The 19,471-nt window shown below is 39.8% G+C and overlaps 1 protein-coding gene across 1 annotated transcript in view; it reads left to right on the forward strand.

Moving 5' to 3' along the window:
* The window catches only part of IPO5 (importin 5), a 54,322-nt gene extending 35,143 nt beyond the window's left edge, over positions 1 to 19,179 (forward strand). Inside the window, exons 17-25 of the mRNA XM_005883625.2 lie at positions 1,426 to 1,522; positions 2,603 to 2,775; positions 3,952 to 4,063; positions 4,152 to 4,207; positions 5,444 to 5,566; positions 6,450 to 6,669; positions 14,921 to 15,149; positions 17,657 to 17,798; positions 18,421 to 19,179. Of these exons, the coding sequence (XP_005883687.1) occupies positions 1,426 to 1,522; positions 2,603 to 2,775; positions 3,952 to 4,063; positions 4,152 to 4,207; positions 5,444 to 5,566; positions 6,450 to 6,669; positions 14,921 to 15,149; positions 17,657 to 17,798; positions 18,421 to 18,507 (1,239 nt within the window). The 3' untranslated portion in view covers positions 18,508 to 19,179. The remainder of the gene's footprint in view (positions 1 to 1,425; positions 1,523 to 2,602; positions 2,776 to 3,951; positions 4,064 to 4,151; positions 4,208 to 5,443; positions 5,567 to 6,449; positions 6,670 to 14,920; positions 15,150 to 17,656; positions 17,799 to 18,420) is intronic.
* Positions 19,180 to 19,471: the final 292 nt, after the last annotated feature.

The raw sequence follows: 19,471 nt of genomic DNA on the forward strand, positions 1-19,471 counted from the left end.
TCTATATCCAGTCGTTTGCTTTCCTCCATTTCTGTCATTTGTTACCTGTTTCTTTGTCTCTGCATTTTTTATGCTTCCCTGTGTTGGTAGAGTGGCTTTGTGTGCTAGGTGTCCTATAGGGCCCAGTGGCTCAGCCTCCCCAATTACCTGAGGTGGACACTCTTGGTGCACCCCTTTGTGGGCTTTGTGCACAGTCTTGTTGTAGTTAAGCCTTGATTGTTGTAGGTATCACTGGGAGGAATTGACCTCCAGGCCAATTGGCTGTGAGAATCAGCTGTGTCTACAGTGGGAGAACTTCTGTGCTGGAGACACCCTTCTGGGGCAAGACTTGCTTCAGTGGGGCTTTGGTGCTCACTGAGTCTGCCCCCTGAGTGTGTCCCTTATGGATCTGAGGAGTTGTAATCTGGATGGTCCCACTCTGACCACTGGGTACACTGGCTCTTGGATCTCTAAGGAGGTGCTAATTTAGCCTCTGCCTGAGGCTACCCAGCAGGAGCTATGGAGAGATCTGCAGATTCCTCTTCCTTGTTTGGGGTTTGGAGGTGCCCTGATGAGGCCCATCTCTGCACTTTATTCCGCACCTCCTCTGAGTCTCAGTGTGCTTTTCTCTTTCCTTCTAGTTGTAGAATTTCCACTCAGCCAGCCTTCCTGTGGTTCTGGGTGATGTCCATTTTGTCTTTTAGTTGTAGTTTTGAAGTGGTTGTGCGAGGCAGCAATTTCAGGAGTTTACCTATGCCACCATCTTGCTTTCTCAGAAGGCAAGGATTTTTATGTTTTGTGCTTAGGGTATAGGAGGTAGCCAAGGAATATTTTTTGAATGGACAGAAATGTACTCATGATGTTAAAAATAAAACTGGTATATTTTCAGTTGTATAAACAAACATAGTAGCAAAATTAAAATGTTTACAATGATTATCTTTTGGTATTATGGAGTGTGTGTTTAAGTAATCTTTGGGTTCTTCTGTTTTATTTCTTTATGAGCATGTTATAGACAGTGACGTTTAATATATTTCACTATTAAATGAATTTTTACAAAATAGCATGGGCCTGTTGCTACAGATTTACAAAATAAGTGATATGCTACAATTAAGTTTTTGGGTTTATATCTTTTTAAATTATTTTTTTCTTAAGTGATATATTTTGTTGGGAGTATTTTCATTAAGAGTGCTGAAACTTGATAAATTTACACGAGAAGTAGAAAAAAGGAGTATTCCCAACTTTGAATGACAATATACTGTATATACAATAATCATTCCATGGCGCATTCCATTTTACCTTTTTTATGTTACAAGACTAATTTGATAGTCATGCATGCATTAAATGTAATTCACAAAATTCTCTGGTCCTTAGATTTTGCTGTTTGTGAATAAAAATACCTGTAAACTAATGTGGATCTTGATTTCTTTTCCAATACTTTGGTTTCAGGTTTGCTATGCTAAGGAGTTAAAGGAAGGCTTTGTGGAATATACCGAACAGGTTGTCAAACTGATGGTCCCTTTACTGAAATTTTATTTCCACGATGATATCCTACAATATTTGAATGCAAAACATGTCTAGATTTAGTTAAATTGTAGCTTGTTCAGGTATTATTAAACTTTGTGTTAACTAAAGGGTACATCACCATTATTGTTTGTGTTTGTACTAACTGTACTTTCAGTTATAAACTTGGTTCTTTGTTTCACTTGTGCCAAAAACAGGAAAAGAAAATGTTACTATCCTCTAGTTGGCAGTTTTCTATGGCCGCTGAAGGATTTTAAGGATTGGTATTTTATTATTAGCAAATGTTTACATTGTATATAATTGCTACTTTTCTTAAATGTCTTTTGGTATTGTTAAAAAAGTAAGACCTTTCTTAATAAGTTAGAAACCCACTAATCCTTAACTTACTGCAGCACAGAATCCTACATTTCAAATGAAGATAGCACCTTTTGGGGAGAAACATCTCTTGGTAAATCTGCATATTAAATGTTTCATTCCTCAACCTAATGATAGTCATTAATATGCATAAGTACATTTCTATGCCTTTACACACAAAAAAAAATTTCATAGATGGGTTAAAAAAAAAGGACAACTGAACAGGGGTAGAGCCCAGACCCCAACATAGATCTGTCTGCCTCTGGAGTCCTTTTGTTGTGGTTCCTCATGTAGTATTCTGTGTAGTGTCCTTTACAGAAGAGGCTTTTGCCCAGCAGACACTTCCCATGATGCAAAAGGACAAAACATTGTTTTTAAGAGGAGGTCTTGAGACCTCATTTTACAAATGGTGTTAGATAGGGAGAGGCCACTTAATCATTATTGAAAACCGAAAAGGCTAGTACAGGAAGAGATCCAAGGGTCCCACTGGTATGTTTTGGTTTACATTTGAGATTCATTCTTGCTATGTTGTAGGTGACAGAAAAGACAGGAGGTATGCCTTATGAGCAGGGAGACTTCTATTTTTATGCACATGTTATATTTAACACAAGCTCTTGGATGGCAGTCTTAGATAAATAGAAGTTGCCGAGCACTCCTGTTAACTCAGTGAGCACTTAAACATTTAAGTAAGCAAAAATGATAGAGCAGGATTTTGAGGACAGTGGTCACATTTCCTTAACAATGAAACGTGTTCGAGTGGCGGCGGCAGAGTCCATGCCTCTGCTCCTGGAATGTGCACGAGTGCGGGGTCCTGAGTATCTCACGCAGATGTGGCATTTCATGTGCGATGCTCTGATCAAGGCGATTGGTACAGAACCAGATTCAGATGTCCTCTCAGAAATCATGCATTCTTTCGCAAAGGTAAGTGTTCTCTTAAAAATATGTGTAAGGTTGGGTGTTCGTTTATTAGTCTTGCTAAATACATTGGGGGATTTTATTGATTTCAAAGAGGAAGGGGAAGGGAGGGAGATACAGAAACATCAGTGATGAGAGAGTATAATTTATCGGCTGCCTCCTGCACACCCCCTTCTGGGAGTCAAGCCCACAACTCAGGTATGTGCCCTGACCAGAATCTAACCACAGCCTCCTGGTTCATAGGTCGACACTCAACCACTGAACCACACCAGCTGGGCTATAACAAAATTTTTTTTAAGTCAAAAATGTTCAGTTCTTTTAATATTTTAGTGTCATTTTGTGTGTGTGTGTGTGTGTGTGTGTGTGCGCGCGCGCGCGCATTTTCATTTTTTAAAGAGTAGCTCCTCTGGTGTTCCAGGCTTGAGTATCATCTCTAACTCCCATGTAGTTTCTGTCCTAGTCTCCCATATTCCTCTTTTTTTCTCCCCCTGTTGCTTTCTCTCTCCTTTGTGCTGTTTTTATAGCCTCAGTTGGTTTGTTCCAGAAGTCGCTTTTTTTTTTCCTCCCAGTTCATTCTTTTCTCAAGAATTAACTTGCCCTTTGAGTCTTACTCACTTTCCTATATTCTTGGTCACTGCCATAGCTCACAGATCCATAACTTGCTCCACAGTTTGGTTTAAAAGTTCTTCAGCATCTTTATTTGTCCCCATTTACACTCCTGCAGTTTAAAATTTATTTTATTTTTCCAAAGAGGGCCAGATTTTTCTGTAGCATCCAGGTCTGCCCATATTACTACTCCCTCTGCCTGTAATGCCCTTTCATGGCAGACTTACCATTTCTCCACTGCTGTCTTTTAAAAAGTATATGTGTAATTGAGCTCCTAGAATCTAGTTGGTCTGTTCCATCTTTGAACCCTCAGCAACTAGCATAATTCTGGCACTTAAGATATGCCAAGGACAAGTTTTAAAAAGATATATTTTAAAAAATTTTTTTAAATACTGGCATGTTGACCAAAAAAAAAATAAAGCCCAGACAAGTGTATCTACTCAATCATTCGTTTCCAGGGTACTGAGTTATGTTGATTTTTCTCAGATTCCCTGTGATTCTTAATGAAGTTTAACTTTTGACTCTTAAAAACACATAAATCTCATGGGTTGCTTTCTTTGCTCAACCTCATTTTAGTGCATTGAAGTAATGGGAGATGGATGCCTTAATAATGAACACTTTGAAGAATTGGGAGGTATACTGAAAGCTAAGCTCGAAGAACATTTTAAAAATCAAGAATTGCGGCAAGGTAACTTTTTTATGCTTTTAATAATTTAATGTAATACTTGACCATTTTGATGACCATTTAAAAAGACATTTATTTGGGTGTGTTTTAGTTAAAAGACAAGATGAAGACTATGATGAACAGGTGGAAGAGTCACTACAAGATGAGGTAAAATGTTAAGAAATTTATTTACATGACCATTTGCATCTGGAAGATTTTTAAATGCTTAAGTTTCTAATTTATCTGACTTGTCATTCTGATGTAATTATCAGTAATCTTTAGAAGAAGACTCTGACATATTTCATTCATGTGTGTAGAGAATAAGTAATTTGAAATTAGCTGATCTGTGTTGCTGTGTGTGCATTTTGTTGCAATACTTCATAAAAGTACTTTGGAGTGCCCTGACTGGTTTGGCTCAGTGGATAGAGTGTCGGCCTGCGGACTGAAGGGTCCCAGGTTCGATTCTGGTCAAGGGTATGTACCTTGGTTGCGGGCACATCCCCAGTAGGAGGTGTGCAGGAGGCAGCAGATTAATGTTTCTCTCTCATCGATGTTTCTAACTCATCGATGTTTCTAACTCTCTATCCCTCTCCCTTCCTCTCTGTAAAAAATCAATAAAATATATTTTTTTAAAGTACTTGGGAGTTCATCTAGTATTTTAAATACTCCTTATCAAAACTGTTTGTATTTGGTGGTGCTTTCACTATCTTAAAGATACTTGAATGCAATTCAGATGATAAATGACTGCCTAAATCTACACACTGTTGAAGACCTAGGCTTAAGGCCAGATTTTTTTGTAACATCAGCTGTCTTTCTAATGGACCACAGGATAATGCAGATTTCCTTCTAGTAAATAATGTACATGCACTGGTAATAGAATTCTTCACCTTGTGACTCAGTTCTTTCCTCATCAAACCACTTGATACCATTAAACATATTTCAGCTGTGTATTTCAAATCCAGAATATGTGGCATGTTGCCATCCTGGTGGACCAGGTCTTCCCAATTCTCTGCAGGGTGCTCACATGCTGCTGTACACAAGTCGATGAGATGTTACAAGTAACTGACCCACCATCCCACTCCAAAATTAGAAACATTCTTGGGGGGAAAAAAAACTAAAAACACCTTTGTTTTAGAACTTTGAAATTTTGGATAATTTTTCAATCACATATATTTTACTGTGTACCAAGAAAAATCTGCAGTAAGTGCAGTACAGTACTTGCCAAACATTTGTCTTCCCATAGATAAGCATGACACCCAATCATTGAGGTAATCTCAGATTCTTGTTTTGCTTTTAAGAAAGTGCTAAGAAATTTAATTTTCTACATTTCTTAGATTAAAAAAAATGTTACTGTTAATAATAGTGGGGATACTTTTTAATACATATGAGTGTGTTTTGTTTTAGGATGATAATGATGTTTATATTCTGACCAAAGTGTCAGACATATTACACTCAATATTCAGTAGCTACAAGGAAAAGGTGTTACCATGGTTTGAACAGCTGCTTCCATTAATTGTCAACCTAATTGTAAGTATTGCCTCTCCTTGACAGTTATTTTAGATAGCTGATTTGGAATTCTTTCATTGCAGCTTTTGGAAACTTATACTTTGAAATTAAAATGGGTCTTAGAAATCACAGTTTTCCATTGTGCATCTTTAATTTTATCAAAATTATTGCATTCCCCTGGATATTTTCTCACTCGTTGTGTACTTGAAGTTTGCTAATTGGTCTTTTCATAGTTCAATTAAATTATAATCTAAAGACATACATATGCTTTATATTTCAGATTATCTATGCCAGCGGTTCTCAACCTGTGGGTCGCAGCCCCTTTGGTGGTCGAACGACCCTTTCACAGAGGTCACCTAAGACCATCCTGCATATCAGATATTTACATTACGATTCATAACTAGCAACATTACAGTTATGAAGTAGCAACAAAAATCATTTTATGGTTGGGTCACAACATGAGGAACTGTATTTAAAGGGCCAGAAGGTTGAGAACCACTGATCTGTGCCTTACTAAATTAATTAATGAAAACAAAATGATAACATTGTTTGCAATGGACCCTACAGAATTCAGTTATGACACCACTAATCAGATTCTGGGTGATAACCTCATATATTTCATTTTTTAAAATATAAAGTAAATGTATGTACATTGTTGCCACTGTTGGTTCTTCTGGTATATGGTAGTGTCACATTGTGGAATCCCACAACAAATTATACAAGGCTTTTAAACCTTTACATATTTAAATCTGTATAATACTTTGAGGATTTTTACTTTCAAGAAGTGATTTTTGTTTTTCCTTGCCTGTATCAGGAATATTTGTGGAAGCCAGTAGTCTATAGTGACTATTTATATTTGTATGTACTTCAATATTCAAAGCTTAAAAGAGTATCTCTTTTGTAGTGTCCACATAGACCATGGCCAGACAGACAATGGGGATTATGCATCTTTGACGATGTTATAGAACACTGTAGTCCTGCCTCATTTAAATATGCAGAATATTTCTTAAGGCCAATGCTCCAATATGTGTGTGACAGCAGCCCAGAAGTCAGGCAAGCAGCTGCGTATGGCCTCGGAGTCATGGCACAGTATGGTGGAGATAACTATCGTCCTTTTTGTACAGGTACTGATGTTTATTTGGTTACATGCATGTCCTTCCAGGCATCCCTTTTGTTTTTACCTCATGCTCCCTCTGTACCCCCAAACATTCTCTACCTATTTCTGTTTTATTCTCTTTTCCTTTTTCAAAAACTTCATCTGTAGCCCTTTTCATAGAAATGGAAATGAAATGTGAGTGAAATCAGAGCCTCTCCACCTTGATTTTATTTTGGGTTTGGGGGGTATATCACAACCCTACCATGGGATTTTTTTAAATGTTTTTATTAAATTTATTGGAGTGACATTGGTTAATAGCATCATACAGGTTTCAAGTGTACATTTCTTTTTTTGTTTGTTTCTTTTTGTTAATCCTCACCCGAGGATTCCATTGATTTTTAGGGAGAGTGGAAGAGAGAGGGAAAGACAGAGAGAAACATCAGTGTGAGAGAAACACATCAATTGGTTGCCTCCTGCACAAGCCCTGACCAGGGCCGGGGCCGGGGAGGAGCCTGCAACCAAGGTACGTGCCCTTGACTGGAATCGAACCCAGTACCCTTTGGTCTGCAGGCCAACACTCCTATCCACTGAGCCAAACCAGCTAGGGCAAGTGTATATTTCTGTGACATAAGATCTATATATTGCACTGTGTGCCCGCTACCCAAAGTCAATCTTTTTCACCATATATTATTAGACTCCCTTCAACAGCCCCCGCTCACCCCCACCACACACACACACCTGTCCTTTTCCCTCTGGCAACCACCACACTGTTGTTTTTGTCTATGCGTTTCAGTTTTATATCCCACATTTGAATGAAATCATATGGTTCTTAGCTTTTTCTGACTGACTTATTTCATTTAGCATAATATCCTTAAAGTCCATCCATGTTGTCGCAAATGGCAAGTATTTCATCTTTTCTTAATGGCCGAGTAGTATTCCATTACATATGTACTAGAGGCCCGGTGCACAACAATCGTGCCTCGGAGGGGGGGTGGGGGTGGTCCCTCAGCCTGGCCTGCGCCCTTTAGTAGTCCGGAAGCCCTCGGGGAATGGCCTGAGCCACAGTCGGACATCCCTGGTGCTGCTGCAGAGGCCCTGTGGGAGCACACTGACCACCAGGGGGCAGCTCCTGCATTGAGCATCTGTCCCCTGGTGGTCAGTGCGTCTCATAGCGACCAGTCATTCCACCATTCGATTGATTTGCATATAACCCTTTTATTATATAGGACTAGAGGCCTGGTGCACTAATTTGTGCACAGATGGGGTCCAGCCAGCCCGCCCCAATGGGGGCCATCGGGGCCGGGCCAGGCCGGCAGTGGGGAGGGGATGCAGGAGGTTAGCCAGCTGCCCCTGATCAGCCCGGGGGAGGGGTCGTAAGCGGTTGGTTAACCTGCTCCACTCCAGATCAGGGTGGGGAGGGCCAGGCCAGCCGGGGGAGAGGCCACAGGAGGTTGAGGGGGGCTGATCGGGCCAGTTGGCCGCTGCAGTGCTTTTATATATATATATAAATATACCACATCTTCTTTATACAATCCTCTATCACAGGACACTTTGGTGGCTCCATGTCTTAGCCACCGTGAATAAAGCTGCAGTGAACATAGGGGTGCATATATCTTCACAAATACATGTTTTCAAGTTTTTCTGATATACAGTGGGGCCTTGACTTATGAGTTTAATTCGTTCCGAGACCAAGCTCATTAAGGAGCACGTTAACTCAAATTACTCTATCAACTCAATGCAAAAAATCGGCCGAGAGACAGCTGGTATCTCAAAAAACTCGTTAGTCGGGACACTCGTAAGTCAAGGCCCCACTGTATACCCAGGAGAGTGATTGCTGGGTCATATGTAACTCTATTCTTAATATTTTAAGGAATCCCCAGATTGTTTTCCATAGTGACTGTACCCGTCTATATTCCCACCAGCAGCAAATGAGGGTTCCCTTTTCTCCACAGCCTCTCCAACACTTGTTATTGCTTCTCTTACTGATACTAGCCATTCTAACAGGTGTGAGATAGTATCTCATTGTAGTTTTGATTTGCATTTTCCTAATTGCTAGTGGGGTTAAACATCTTTTCATATTATCTGTGGGCCATTTGTATGTCTTTTGAGGAGGAGGTGTCTGTTTGGGTCCTTTGCCCATTTTTTAATTGGGTTATTTGTTTGGTACTGAGTTTTATGAGTTCTGTATATATTTTGGGTATTAAACCTTTGTCAGAGCTATTGTTTGCAAATATCATAACCCCTTTGGTCTGCTTCCTCTTTGTCTGTTTCTGCTGCTGTGCAGAATAAGTTTGATACAGTCCCATTTATTTTTGCCTTTACTTCCCTTGCTTTTGGGGTCAAGTTCATAAAATGTTCTCAGAACCAAAGTCCTTAAGTTTAGTTCCTATGTTTTCTTCTGTGTGACTTACTGTTTCAGATCTTATATTCAGGTCTTTGATTCATTTGAAGTAATGTTTCTACATGGGGACAAACTAATCTAATTTCAGTCTTTTGCATGTGGCTTTCCAATTTTCCCAGCACCATATATTAAAGAGGCTTGCTTTTCTCCATTGTGTATTTATGGCTCCTTTTTCAAAAATTAGCTGCCCATTTACATTGATCTGTGTATCTGTTTTTCTGCCAGTATCATGCTGTTTTGATTATCATAGCTCTGTAGTATAATTTGGAGTCTGGTAATGTGATACCTCCGGTTTTGTTCTTTTTTTCTCAGGGTTGCTTTGGCTATTCGGGGTCTTTTGTCGTTCCATGCAAATCTTTTTTTTGTTGTTCGCTATCTTTAAAAAATGACATTGGGATTTTGATAGGTATTGCATTAAATCTGTATATTGCTGTGGTTAATATGGCCATTTTAATTTTGTTGATTCTTCCGATCCATGAACATGGAATATTGTTCCATTTTGTTATGTCTTTTTCAATCTCTTTTAATAATGCTTTGTAATTTTCACTATATAGGTCTTTCACATTCTTTGTTAAGTTTATTCCTAGGTATTTTATTCTTTTGGTCACAATTGCAAAAGGAATTTTTTTTCTATTTACTTTCCTGAGGGTCTCATTGTTAGTATACTGGAAGGCAATGGATTTTTGCAAATTGATTTTGTATCCTGTCACTTGACTGTATTTGTTTATTGTTTCAAATAGTTTTTGGTGGAGTCTTTAGGGTTTTCTATATACAGAATTATGTCATCTGTAAAAAGTGACAGTTCCTTCCCTGTTTGGATGCCTTTTATTTCTTTCTCTTGCCTTTATTACTCTGGCTAGTACTATGTTGAATCAGAGTGGGCATCCTTGTAATATCCCTGATATTAGGTTGTTTATTTCAGATTTCTGTTGTTTCTTGAGTTAGTTCCATCCTATATAATAAAAGTCTAATATGCAAATCAGCTGAACAGTGAAACAACCAGTCGCTATGACGTGCACTGACCACCAGGGGCAGACACTCAATGCAGGAGCTGCTGCCCGCAGGCCCCAGGCCAGCTAAGGCGGGTGCCAGTGGGGGGGTCGGGGGGCTGATCACCCTGCCAGTTGCTCCACAGATTGACCCTGATCACTGTCACTGGCCAGGCCTAGGGACCCTACCCCTGCACCAGTTTTGCGCACCAGGCCTCTAGTAATGATATGAACTTCTCTCTTATTACTGCTTTTGCTGCATCCCAGAAGTTTTGTTATATCAGATTGAAATTCTCATTTGACTCTATATATCTTTTGATCTCACCTTTTATTTCTTCTTTGACCCAGTCATTTTGTAGTAGTATGTTATTTAATCTCCACATATTTGTGAGTTTCTTTACTTCCATTTTGCAATTCATTTCTAATTTCAAGGCATTGTGGTCAGAAATTTTCCTTAGTATAATTTCAGTGTTCTTGCATTTGTTGAAGCTAGTTTTATGACCCAATATATGGTCTATCTTTGAGAATGTTCCATGCACACTGGAGAAGAATGGTATAATCTGATGTTCTGGGATGAAGGGGTCTGTAAATGTCAAGTATGTCCATTTGGTCTAGTGTGTCATTTAAAGGCCAGTATTTCTTTATTGATTTTCTGTTTGGATGATCTATGTAGCACTGTCGATAGAGTATTAAGGTCCCTAACTAAGATTGTGTTTTGATCTTTCTCCCTTTTTTTTCTGTTAGTAGCTGCTTTATGTATTTCAGTGCTTCCTGATATTTTTCAAGAAGAGTTAAGTCTTCTTGATGTATTGTCCCCTTTAGCATTATAAAATGTCCTATTGTCTCTTGTTACCTTGAAATCTATTTTGTTAGATGTAAGTATGGCTGTTCTTTTTGTTGTTGTTAATTCTCACCCGAGAATATTTTTTCATTGATTTTTAGAGAGAGTGGAAGGGAGGGGAAGATAGAAACATCAATGTGAGAGAGACACATTGATTGGTTGCCTCCCACATGTGCCCCTACCAGTGCCAGGGATCAAGCCTGCAAACACGGTACAATGCCCTTTACCAGAATCAACCTATGGCCCTTAGATCTGAAGACCGATGCTCTATCCACTGAGCCAAACTGGCCAGAGGTGCACCTGTTTTTCTGTGGATGTTATTTGCTTGAAGAATCATCTTTTTTTTTTTTTTAACTATGTTTTTACTGATTTTTTAGAGAGAGATAGAAACATCAATGAGATAGGAGAAACATCAATCAGCTGCCATCTGTACACCCCCTACTGGTGATCAAGCCTGCAACCGTGGCATGTGCCCTGACTGACAGTCAAACCAGGACCTCTTAGTGCATGGGACAACACTCAGTCCACTGAACCACACTGGCCAGGTTTCACCCTTTGAGTTTATTTTTGCCTTTGCAGCTTAGATATGTCTTTTTGAAGGGAGCATATGGTTGGGTTTTGTTTGTTTTTTTAAAGGCTACTCTGTGCCTCTTATTGGTGAATTCAGTCCATTTACATTTAGGGAATTATTGATGTATGAGGATTTCTTATAGCCATTTTATTCTTTATTTTCTGGTAGCTCTGTGACTCCATGTGTTTTTTTCCTTTGTGTTTCTGTCGTTTATGTTTGGAGGTATTTTATACTTCTTTTCTGTTTCCTTTTTTTTAAGCTATGTGTCTGTTTTGGAGGTTGTGTGTGGTTACCATTAGGTTTATGAAAAAGAAAGTTGCATATATACAGCAGTATATATGCATCTGATCTCCATCCTCCTTTGCCAGTTCAGACCTTTACCCCCTTCCCTTTTATGTTTTTGTTGTTACAAATTACCCCTGTTTATGCTATAAGTTGATCTTACTCATACATAGTGTTGTGACCTTATGCTCTTTGTTTCAGGTGGAATAACCCCCTTGAGTATTTCCTGCAATGGAAGTTTTCTGGTGATAAATTCCCTCAGCGTCTGTATGTCTGGAAAAGTCTTTATCTCTCCTTCATATTTAAAAGATAACTCTGCTGGATATATTATCCTATATAATAAAAGGGTAATATGCAAATTGACCCTAACAGCGGAACAACCGGTCGCTATGACACGCACTGACCACCAGGGGGCAGGCGCTCAATGCTGGAGCTGCCCCCCAGTGGTCAGTGCACTCCCACAGGGGGAGCTCCTCTTGGCCACAAGCCAGGCTGACAGCTGCAAGTGCATCGGTGGTGGCAGGAACCTCTCCTGCCTCCTTAGCAGCACTAAGGATGTTTGACTGCAGCTTAGGCCCGCTCCCCACTGGGTGCGGGCCTAAGCCGTCAGTCGGACATCCCCCGAGGGCTCCCGGGCTGCCAGAGGGATGTCTGACTGCCAGCTTAGGCCCGTTCCCCCGGGGAGTGGGCCTAAGCTGGCAGATGGACATCCTCCAAGGGGTCCCAGACTGCAAGTGTGTGCAGACCAAGCTGAGGGGAAATCCCCCCCCCCCCCCCCAGTACACGAATTTTCATTCAGTCATTTGTATATTTGGTTCCACTCTCTTCTGGCTTGTAGAGTTTCTGCTGAAAAGTCTGATGATACCCTGATGAGTTTCCTTTGTAGTTCATTTCCTTCTTTTCACTGGCTGCTTTGAGAATTTATTCTTTGTTATTAATTTTTGACAGTTTTAATACAATATGCCTTGTAGAGGATGTCTTCGGATTGAGGTAACTAGGAGTTCTGTTTGTTTCTTGGATTCAAGGATCTAGTTCTTTCCATAGGTTTGGGAAGTTCTCATCCACTATTTGTTTGAATAGGCCCTTTGATCCTTTCTCCCTCTCTTCTGATATGCCTATTATTCTTATATTAGAGTCCTGGTGCACAAAATCCATGCACTGGGGCAGAGGGGGATTCCTCAGCCCGGATTGCAAGAGGGCACAGATCAGGCCAAGGGACCTCACCAGTTCACATTTGGGGCTGGGGAGGAACGCAGGAGGGCTCCAGGGCATGTCTGACCCATCTTACTGAGTCCCGATCGGCCAGATCCCAGCAGCAAGCTAATCTACCAGTCAGAGCGTCTGCCCCCTGATGGTCAGTGCACATCACAGCAACTAGTTGACCGGTCAACTGTCTGCCCCCTGGTGGTCAGTGCATGTCATAGCGAGCAGTTGAGCAGCCTTAGCATATCATTAGCATATTACATTTTGATTGGTTGAATGGACAACCAGACACTTAGCATATTAGGCTTCTATTATATAGGATTGCTTTTTATGATGGAGTCAGTTTTTATAGTGCTATTTTTTTTTAAATATATTTTTATTGATTTCAGAGAGGGAGAGGGAGGTAGAAACATCAATGATGAGAGAGAATCATTGAGCAGCTGCCTGCTACATACCCCACACTGGGGACTGAACCCACAACCTGGGCATGTGCCCTGACTGGGAATTGAACCATGATATCCTGGTTTTTGGGTTGACGATCACTGAGCCACGCCTACTAGGCTCTTTCTTCCTTTCTTCCTTTCCCTTTCCCTCTTATGTTCAGGTCTCATTTTTCTTCCCTCTGCATTTCTAGATTCCTACTTCAACATCACTAATTTTTTTCTCCATCTGGTCTGCTCTGTTTCCTATGCTCACTAGTTTACTCCTAATCTCCTTAATTGAATGCTTCATTTCCAGGTTTTTTGTTTGGTTCTTTTTTTAAAGTTTTAGTCTCTTTAGTAAAGTACATAACACTAACTAATTTGTTTTCTGATTACATTGAATTGCCTGTCAGTATTTTCTCGTATTTTATCACATATTTCCATGTGTTCCAATTTGCTTTCTGGGGATTTTCATTTTATTTCTGAGCTTACTCACTACCATGGTTATTCATGGTATTTGCTGGTCTCTTCTGTCTAGGCATCTATGTATTATTAGCAGCTTTCTCGCAAGAGGTCTTCTACTATTTTCTAGTAGGTGGTGCTGAATCATAAGATTTTTCCCTATGTGAAATCCTTCAGCTGACCTCCACAGCTGTTGTCAGACAGTACAGCCCTGCTGCTTGGGGGTGTGGGGGTATTTTTGCCTCTTGGTAATGGTGATTCCAGACCTCCTTACAGAGGGAAAAGGGAGCCAGCGATTCTGCTGCAGTAGCTCTCCGTTTGCAGATAATATGCTTCACCCAAGACCATGGGTGATGGGAGGCAAGTTTTGGGAGTCCAGCGGGTGTGGCGGGGCTTTGTGGATCTGTTCCTTTGTCTGAAATACCTATTGCTCAGCAGCAGCAGAACCCCTGTACAGTGTCCTTGCCACAGTCTCAGCTGATTCAGCCACTGTTCTCACTGCTCATGGAGTGCCCGCTGAGACTTTGTTACTCCCGACCAAAGGAAGTGCCTGCTACCACCATCTTCCTGCCATCTCCAGGATGAGCTTTCCTTCTCACCTCCCATTCTTATTTGCCCACCATTGGATGCTTCAATGCACAGCTCTCAGGCATGCCTCTATATTGAGCAGAGAATCCTTTATTGAGTTATAATCGATCAACTTGCTAAAGTTTCAGGGGGAGACGCCAAGAGAACCTTTCACGCTACCATTCGTCTGACATCACTTTTAGGACTTTTAAAGCATACTGTAGGTCCCTGTATGTTTAACATAAGTACAGCTGGGCAGCTTTTTAAAACTTAAGAACACTGAGGTGACCAGGAGAATAATAAACCTGGGGGGACTACTAACTTCTTGATGTGTCTAGTTAACAGAATGCTAATGTTCCTGATTCTTTTGGGGCGATCTTTCTTTCATTACTATGTTTGTAGCCAAGATAACAAAACATTCCTTACATTTAAACATTTCTTCAGTATAACCAATAACTGGACCAAAGATAAAAGAAATATTAATGTTCATTTGCAAGAAAATGTGAGATTTTAACTGGCCTTTTTCAAATGCTTATTTTAGAAGCACTTCCACTGCTGGTAAGAGTTATTCAGTCTGTTGATTCTAAGACCAAAGAAAATGTCAATGCTACAGAGAACTGCATCTCAGCAGTAGGGAAAATTATGAAGTTCAAACCTGACTGTGTGAACGTTGAAGAAGTCCTACCGCACTGGTTGTCTTGGCTTCCACTACATGAAGATAAAGAAGAAGCTGTTCAAACTTTCAGTTATCTGTGCGATCTGATTGAAAGGTAAGAAGGACAGATAGACCTAATTTATTTGCCCTTCACATAAAACAGTGCTTCTTGTGCACAGCCCTCAGGTCTGTAAGTTTGTAATAATGCTTGCTGTCAAAAATCACTAGTTCCCCAGTGCACGAATTTGTGCACATTGAAAGGAAATTAATTAGAAGGTGGCTGGCAGGGCAGGACTGGGCCAGACAGGCCAGACACACCCTGGAGCTAACCTCCCACAGTCCCCAACCCTGGCTGAAACACCTGGGGTGGCACCGCTGCTCGAAGGGCGTCTGCGGAGTGAGCAGAGTCCCTTTGGCAGGTGGGGTCCCTTGGGCTGGCCTGCAGGGATCAGGCTGAAACCGGCTTGCTGACATCCCCTAAGGCAGCGGTTATCAACCTGTGGGGTCTCGACCCCTTTGGGGGTCGAACGACCCTTTCACAGGGGTCGCCTAAGACCATCGGAAAACACATATATAATTACATACTGTTTTTGTGATTAATCACTATGCTTTAATTATGTTCAATTTGTAACAATGAAATTGGGGGTCACCACAACATGAGAAACTATATTAAAGTGTCGCAGCATTAGGAAGGTTGCGAACCACTGTCCTAAGGGGTCCCGCATTGCAAGAGGGTGGTTCTCAGGTGACTCACCCTGGAATCGGGCTCCCTCCTCTTCTCTGGTTCCAAGGTGCATCGCCCTAGAACTGCCGCTGTCAAGTCACCACAGCTCAGGAGCTCCTGCATTGAGCATCTGCCCCCTGGTGGTCAGTGCGCATCATACCTACCGGATGGTCAGATGATCACTTAGATTTTTATATATATAAATATTAACAAAGTATATTACAGTTAAGATGGCCTCATAATCTGATTTGGGTTATTTATGGAATTTCAACAGATGAGGCATTATAGAATGTTGATGTTTTAAGGTTTCCTTCTAAAGTTTTCTCCCACCCCACCCTATCTATTTACTTGGCTTTAGATGTTTTTTTAAATTTCCTTTTTATTGGGGTATAATTGACATATAATTTATTAGTAGAATGAGATTGAGGTACATTGTTAGTACCATTATTTTGCCCTCTGAAATTCAGGTGTTTTTGTTTGGATTCAAGAATCAGTGATATGAGCAAGTATACCAGACTGGCAATCAAGATCTGGTTCTGGGTCTTGGCATTATTAATATTATTTTGTGCCCATGGGTAAATATAAGAGTTACAACAACCTGGAGGCTACAGAGGCTATTAAATCAAAGGCGTGTTCTCTGGTGGTCTGTTTTATAAGTCCAAGTTCTCCTGAATATTTGTCAGATCTGGGCTCTGTCTCAATTAATTACTGCTTTTAGCTCATGAATAAATTCAAGGGCTATAACCACTTATCTTGGAAGTTTGTAGAATTGAGCCAATAGGCATATTCTTCCTTGCCTATAAGCTCACATTCACACAAATAATTGTGTTTGAGTCTTCCTGCTGAGAACATCATTATAGAATGTAACAGCCATTCTGGAGACCACACACTCCTTACCTACATCTGCCTCTGAAGTGACCAGTTCTCCACTATACTATTTGATCATCTCCCTTGGAAATGACTACTCGGGAATTCTAGTTCAGTTCACTGTTGTATTTCTTTGCAGTAAGCCTGCCTGCAGTTTATTTCCTGGCTTATTCTCGATATGCCTATCTAGGAATTGAACTGTAAATTTAGTTTAGAAACCGTTTTGTAATAAGGAAATAAAATTTGCGTTAAGAAGCTGTTATTCTTGCCCTGGCTGGTTTTGCTCAGTGGATAGAGTGCCAGTCTGCAGACCAAAGGGTCTCAGGTTTGATTCCAGTCGAGGGTATGTATCTCAGTTTCTGGGCTCAATCTCTGGAGGCAACCAAATGATGTGTGTCTCTCACATGGATGTTTCTTTCTCTGTGTCTCTCCCCCTCCCTTCCACTCTCTTTGAATATCATTGAGAAATATATCCTTGGGTGAGGATTAACAAAAAAAAAGAACATGGTTAGCTTGATTGGCTGGAGCATTATTCTGATGTGCCATGGTTGTGAATGTGATCACTGGTCAGGGCACATATAGTAATCAACCAGTGAATGCATAAATGAGTGGAACAACAAATCAGGGTTTCTCTTTCACACACTCCCCTCTCTCTAAAATCAATCAATAAAAATTAAGGAAAAAAAAGCTGTTATTCTTGTTAATATCTGATTTTTGGATGTTGTTTTTTTTTTAATGTCACATTTTTAAGGTACTTAGAGCAGTCCATTTTTGGCCCTTAAAACAGCCCTGAGGGATAAGCCAATATTTTTTCTAATTTACATGGAAAGAAACTGAAGAGCTAATAAGTAAAATTAGCTGGCTTTTCTCCTACTGGATTTTAAAAGGTAGTTGATTTTAGTAAATGCATAATCATTCTATAAAAAACATTACTAAATTCATTATTGGAGGGAAGTTATGCTCAAATATGAGTGCTTGAGTGATTTCTCCTTGTAGTTTTTATTTATAATGATTTTCTTCTCTTTTGTCAGTAATCATCCAATTGTTCTTGGCCCAAACAATACCAATCTGCCCAAAATATTCAGTATAATTGCAGAAGGAGAAATGCATGAGGCAATTAAACATGAAGATCCTTGTGCCAAACGCCTGGCTAATGTAGTTCGCCAAGTACAGGTAAGTTGATTTGATTAAATTGGGGGAGGGGGGAAATTGTTTGGGTTTTTGGAGTAGGGATTCATATTCTTACAAGAAGCAAATCTAATAAATTAAGAAAATTTTGTTTTTATATTGTTTTTATATTCTCTTGTCTCCAAGCCTCAGATTATATGTTTTCATTATATATTTCAACTAAAATATGTCTTATATTTGAGACATCTTGAACCTTTCAGTTGGTGCTTAGCACTTTCTCATTATATATAGATTTGTCTGCATATCTGTGAAGAAAATAAGATGCACCTGGTCTCCTAATAAATCAGCGGGTGTATATTTACAGTGCTTAAAGCATTATATTTTTAAATCATTTTTACTCCCTAAATTCATGTGTGTTGGTTACTTACTAGGTCACCTACCTAGCATAGCTTTCCCCATGCAAAAATGAAGAAAATTTACTGTGAGTGCAATGAACTTTAAAGAAATGAACCGATTTCTTGCTTTTACAATGATATTCATCAAACTAATCTATTTGTAAAGAAAGAACATTGTCATTATTGCCATCCACCAGATGGTGATTATTAAAATATTTCTGAATGATCATTGATTGCACTTGATCTAAATCTGTGAAAAATTTTTTCCCTAGACTTCTGGAGGATTGTGGACTGAATGCATAGCACACCTCAGTCCTGAGCATCAGGCGGCGATACAGGAGCTCCTGAATTCTGCTTGAAGGGCCTTAAGATCACCACCAGAAAACTGACTCCGAATAAACGTTTACCCTTTTGTTTAGGTTTCTTTGTTTTGTTTTTGAGCAAAAGAGAGCAGTAGAGTTGTGTGTTGGCCATTCTTCTGCAAAGCCACAACAGCAGGAAGAGAAGCACTGGGTTTCAGAATGGTGTTCAGATGGCTTTCTATCATACCACTGAAGAAGTCCCCGTAAGCCCTACAGTAGCACTGAAGAATATTTTTTTATTGGTATAGCCCGCCCATCAAGGTGGAAGGGAAATTAAATTCATTTCCTCATTAGACATAAGGAAATTTAAGACCATCAGCTTTAAGATCCGTTATTCAGCATAGATGTGTATTAAAACAAATTGCTATACACCTAGTGTTAATTCTATTAATTGAGTGTGAGTCTTTTTGTAGGGTAGAAAGAAGCCTACCCGGCAAACTAGTAGATCCAAAAATTGAGGGAAAAGCTGAAGACAAAAACAAGCGCGAAGATGTCATATTTAATGTCACTGGGTTCTTTTTCCCAAAAGGCTGATGTGACTCAGTTCCAAAAGCTTTTCAGCTTCCAGCCCTTGAATGTGAAGTGTCGTTGGCATGTCTTGGCAGTAGTCTCTCGTTCACTCCTCAATAAACAACATTGAAATACAAAGAAGTTTGTGTAAAAATTCCATACGGTCTGGCTTTGATTCATTTGTTTTTATTAAGAATAATATTTTTTTAAAGTAGTAACTATGGCTCTGAATGTTTATTTTCCCCCTTATATTTTCCTTGTGCCATTCAAACTTGAAAACATTTAGTTTTTACCAACTTCCACTTTAATTTAAGCTAAGTTATGCTACATCTGCTCTGTTCACAATTAGTGACTTTTTAAAACTAGGATTGTTCTGGTTAGATAAAAGATTTGGCTTAGTATTTTCATTGCAAATTGTAATTGCTATGGAGCCACACACAACTTTTAAATT

This window comes from Myotis brandtii, unplaced genomic scaffold, assembly GCF_000412655.1.
Source record: "Myotis brandtii unplaced genomic scaffold, ASM41265v1 scaffold796, whole genome shotgun sequence".
NCBI lineage: Eukaryota > Metazoa > Chordata > Mammalia > Chiroptera > Vespertilionidae > Myotis > Myotis brandtii.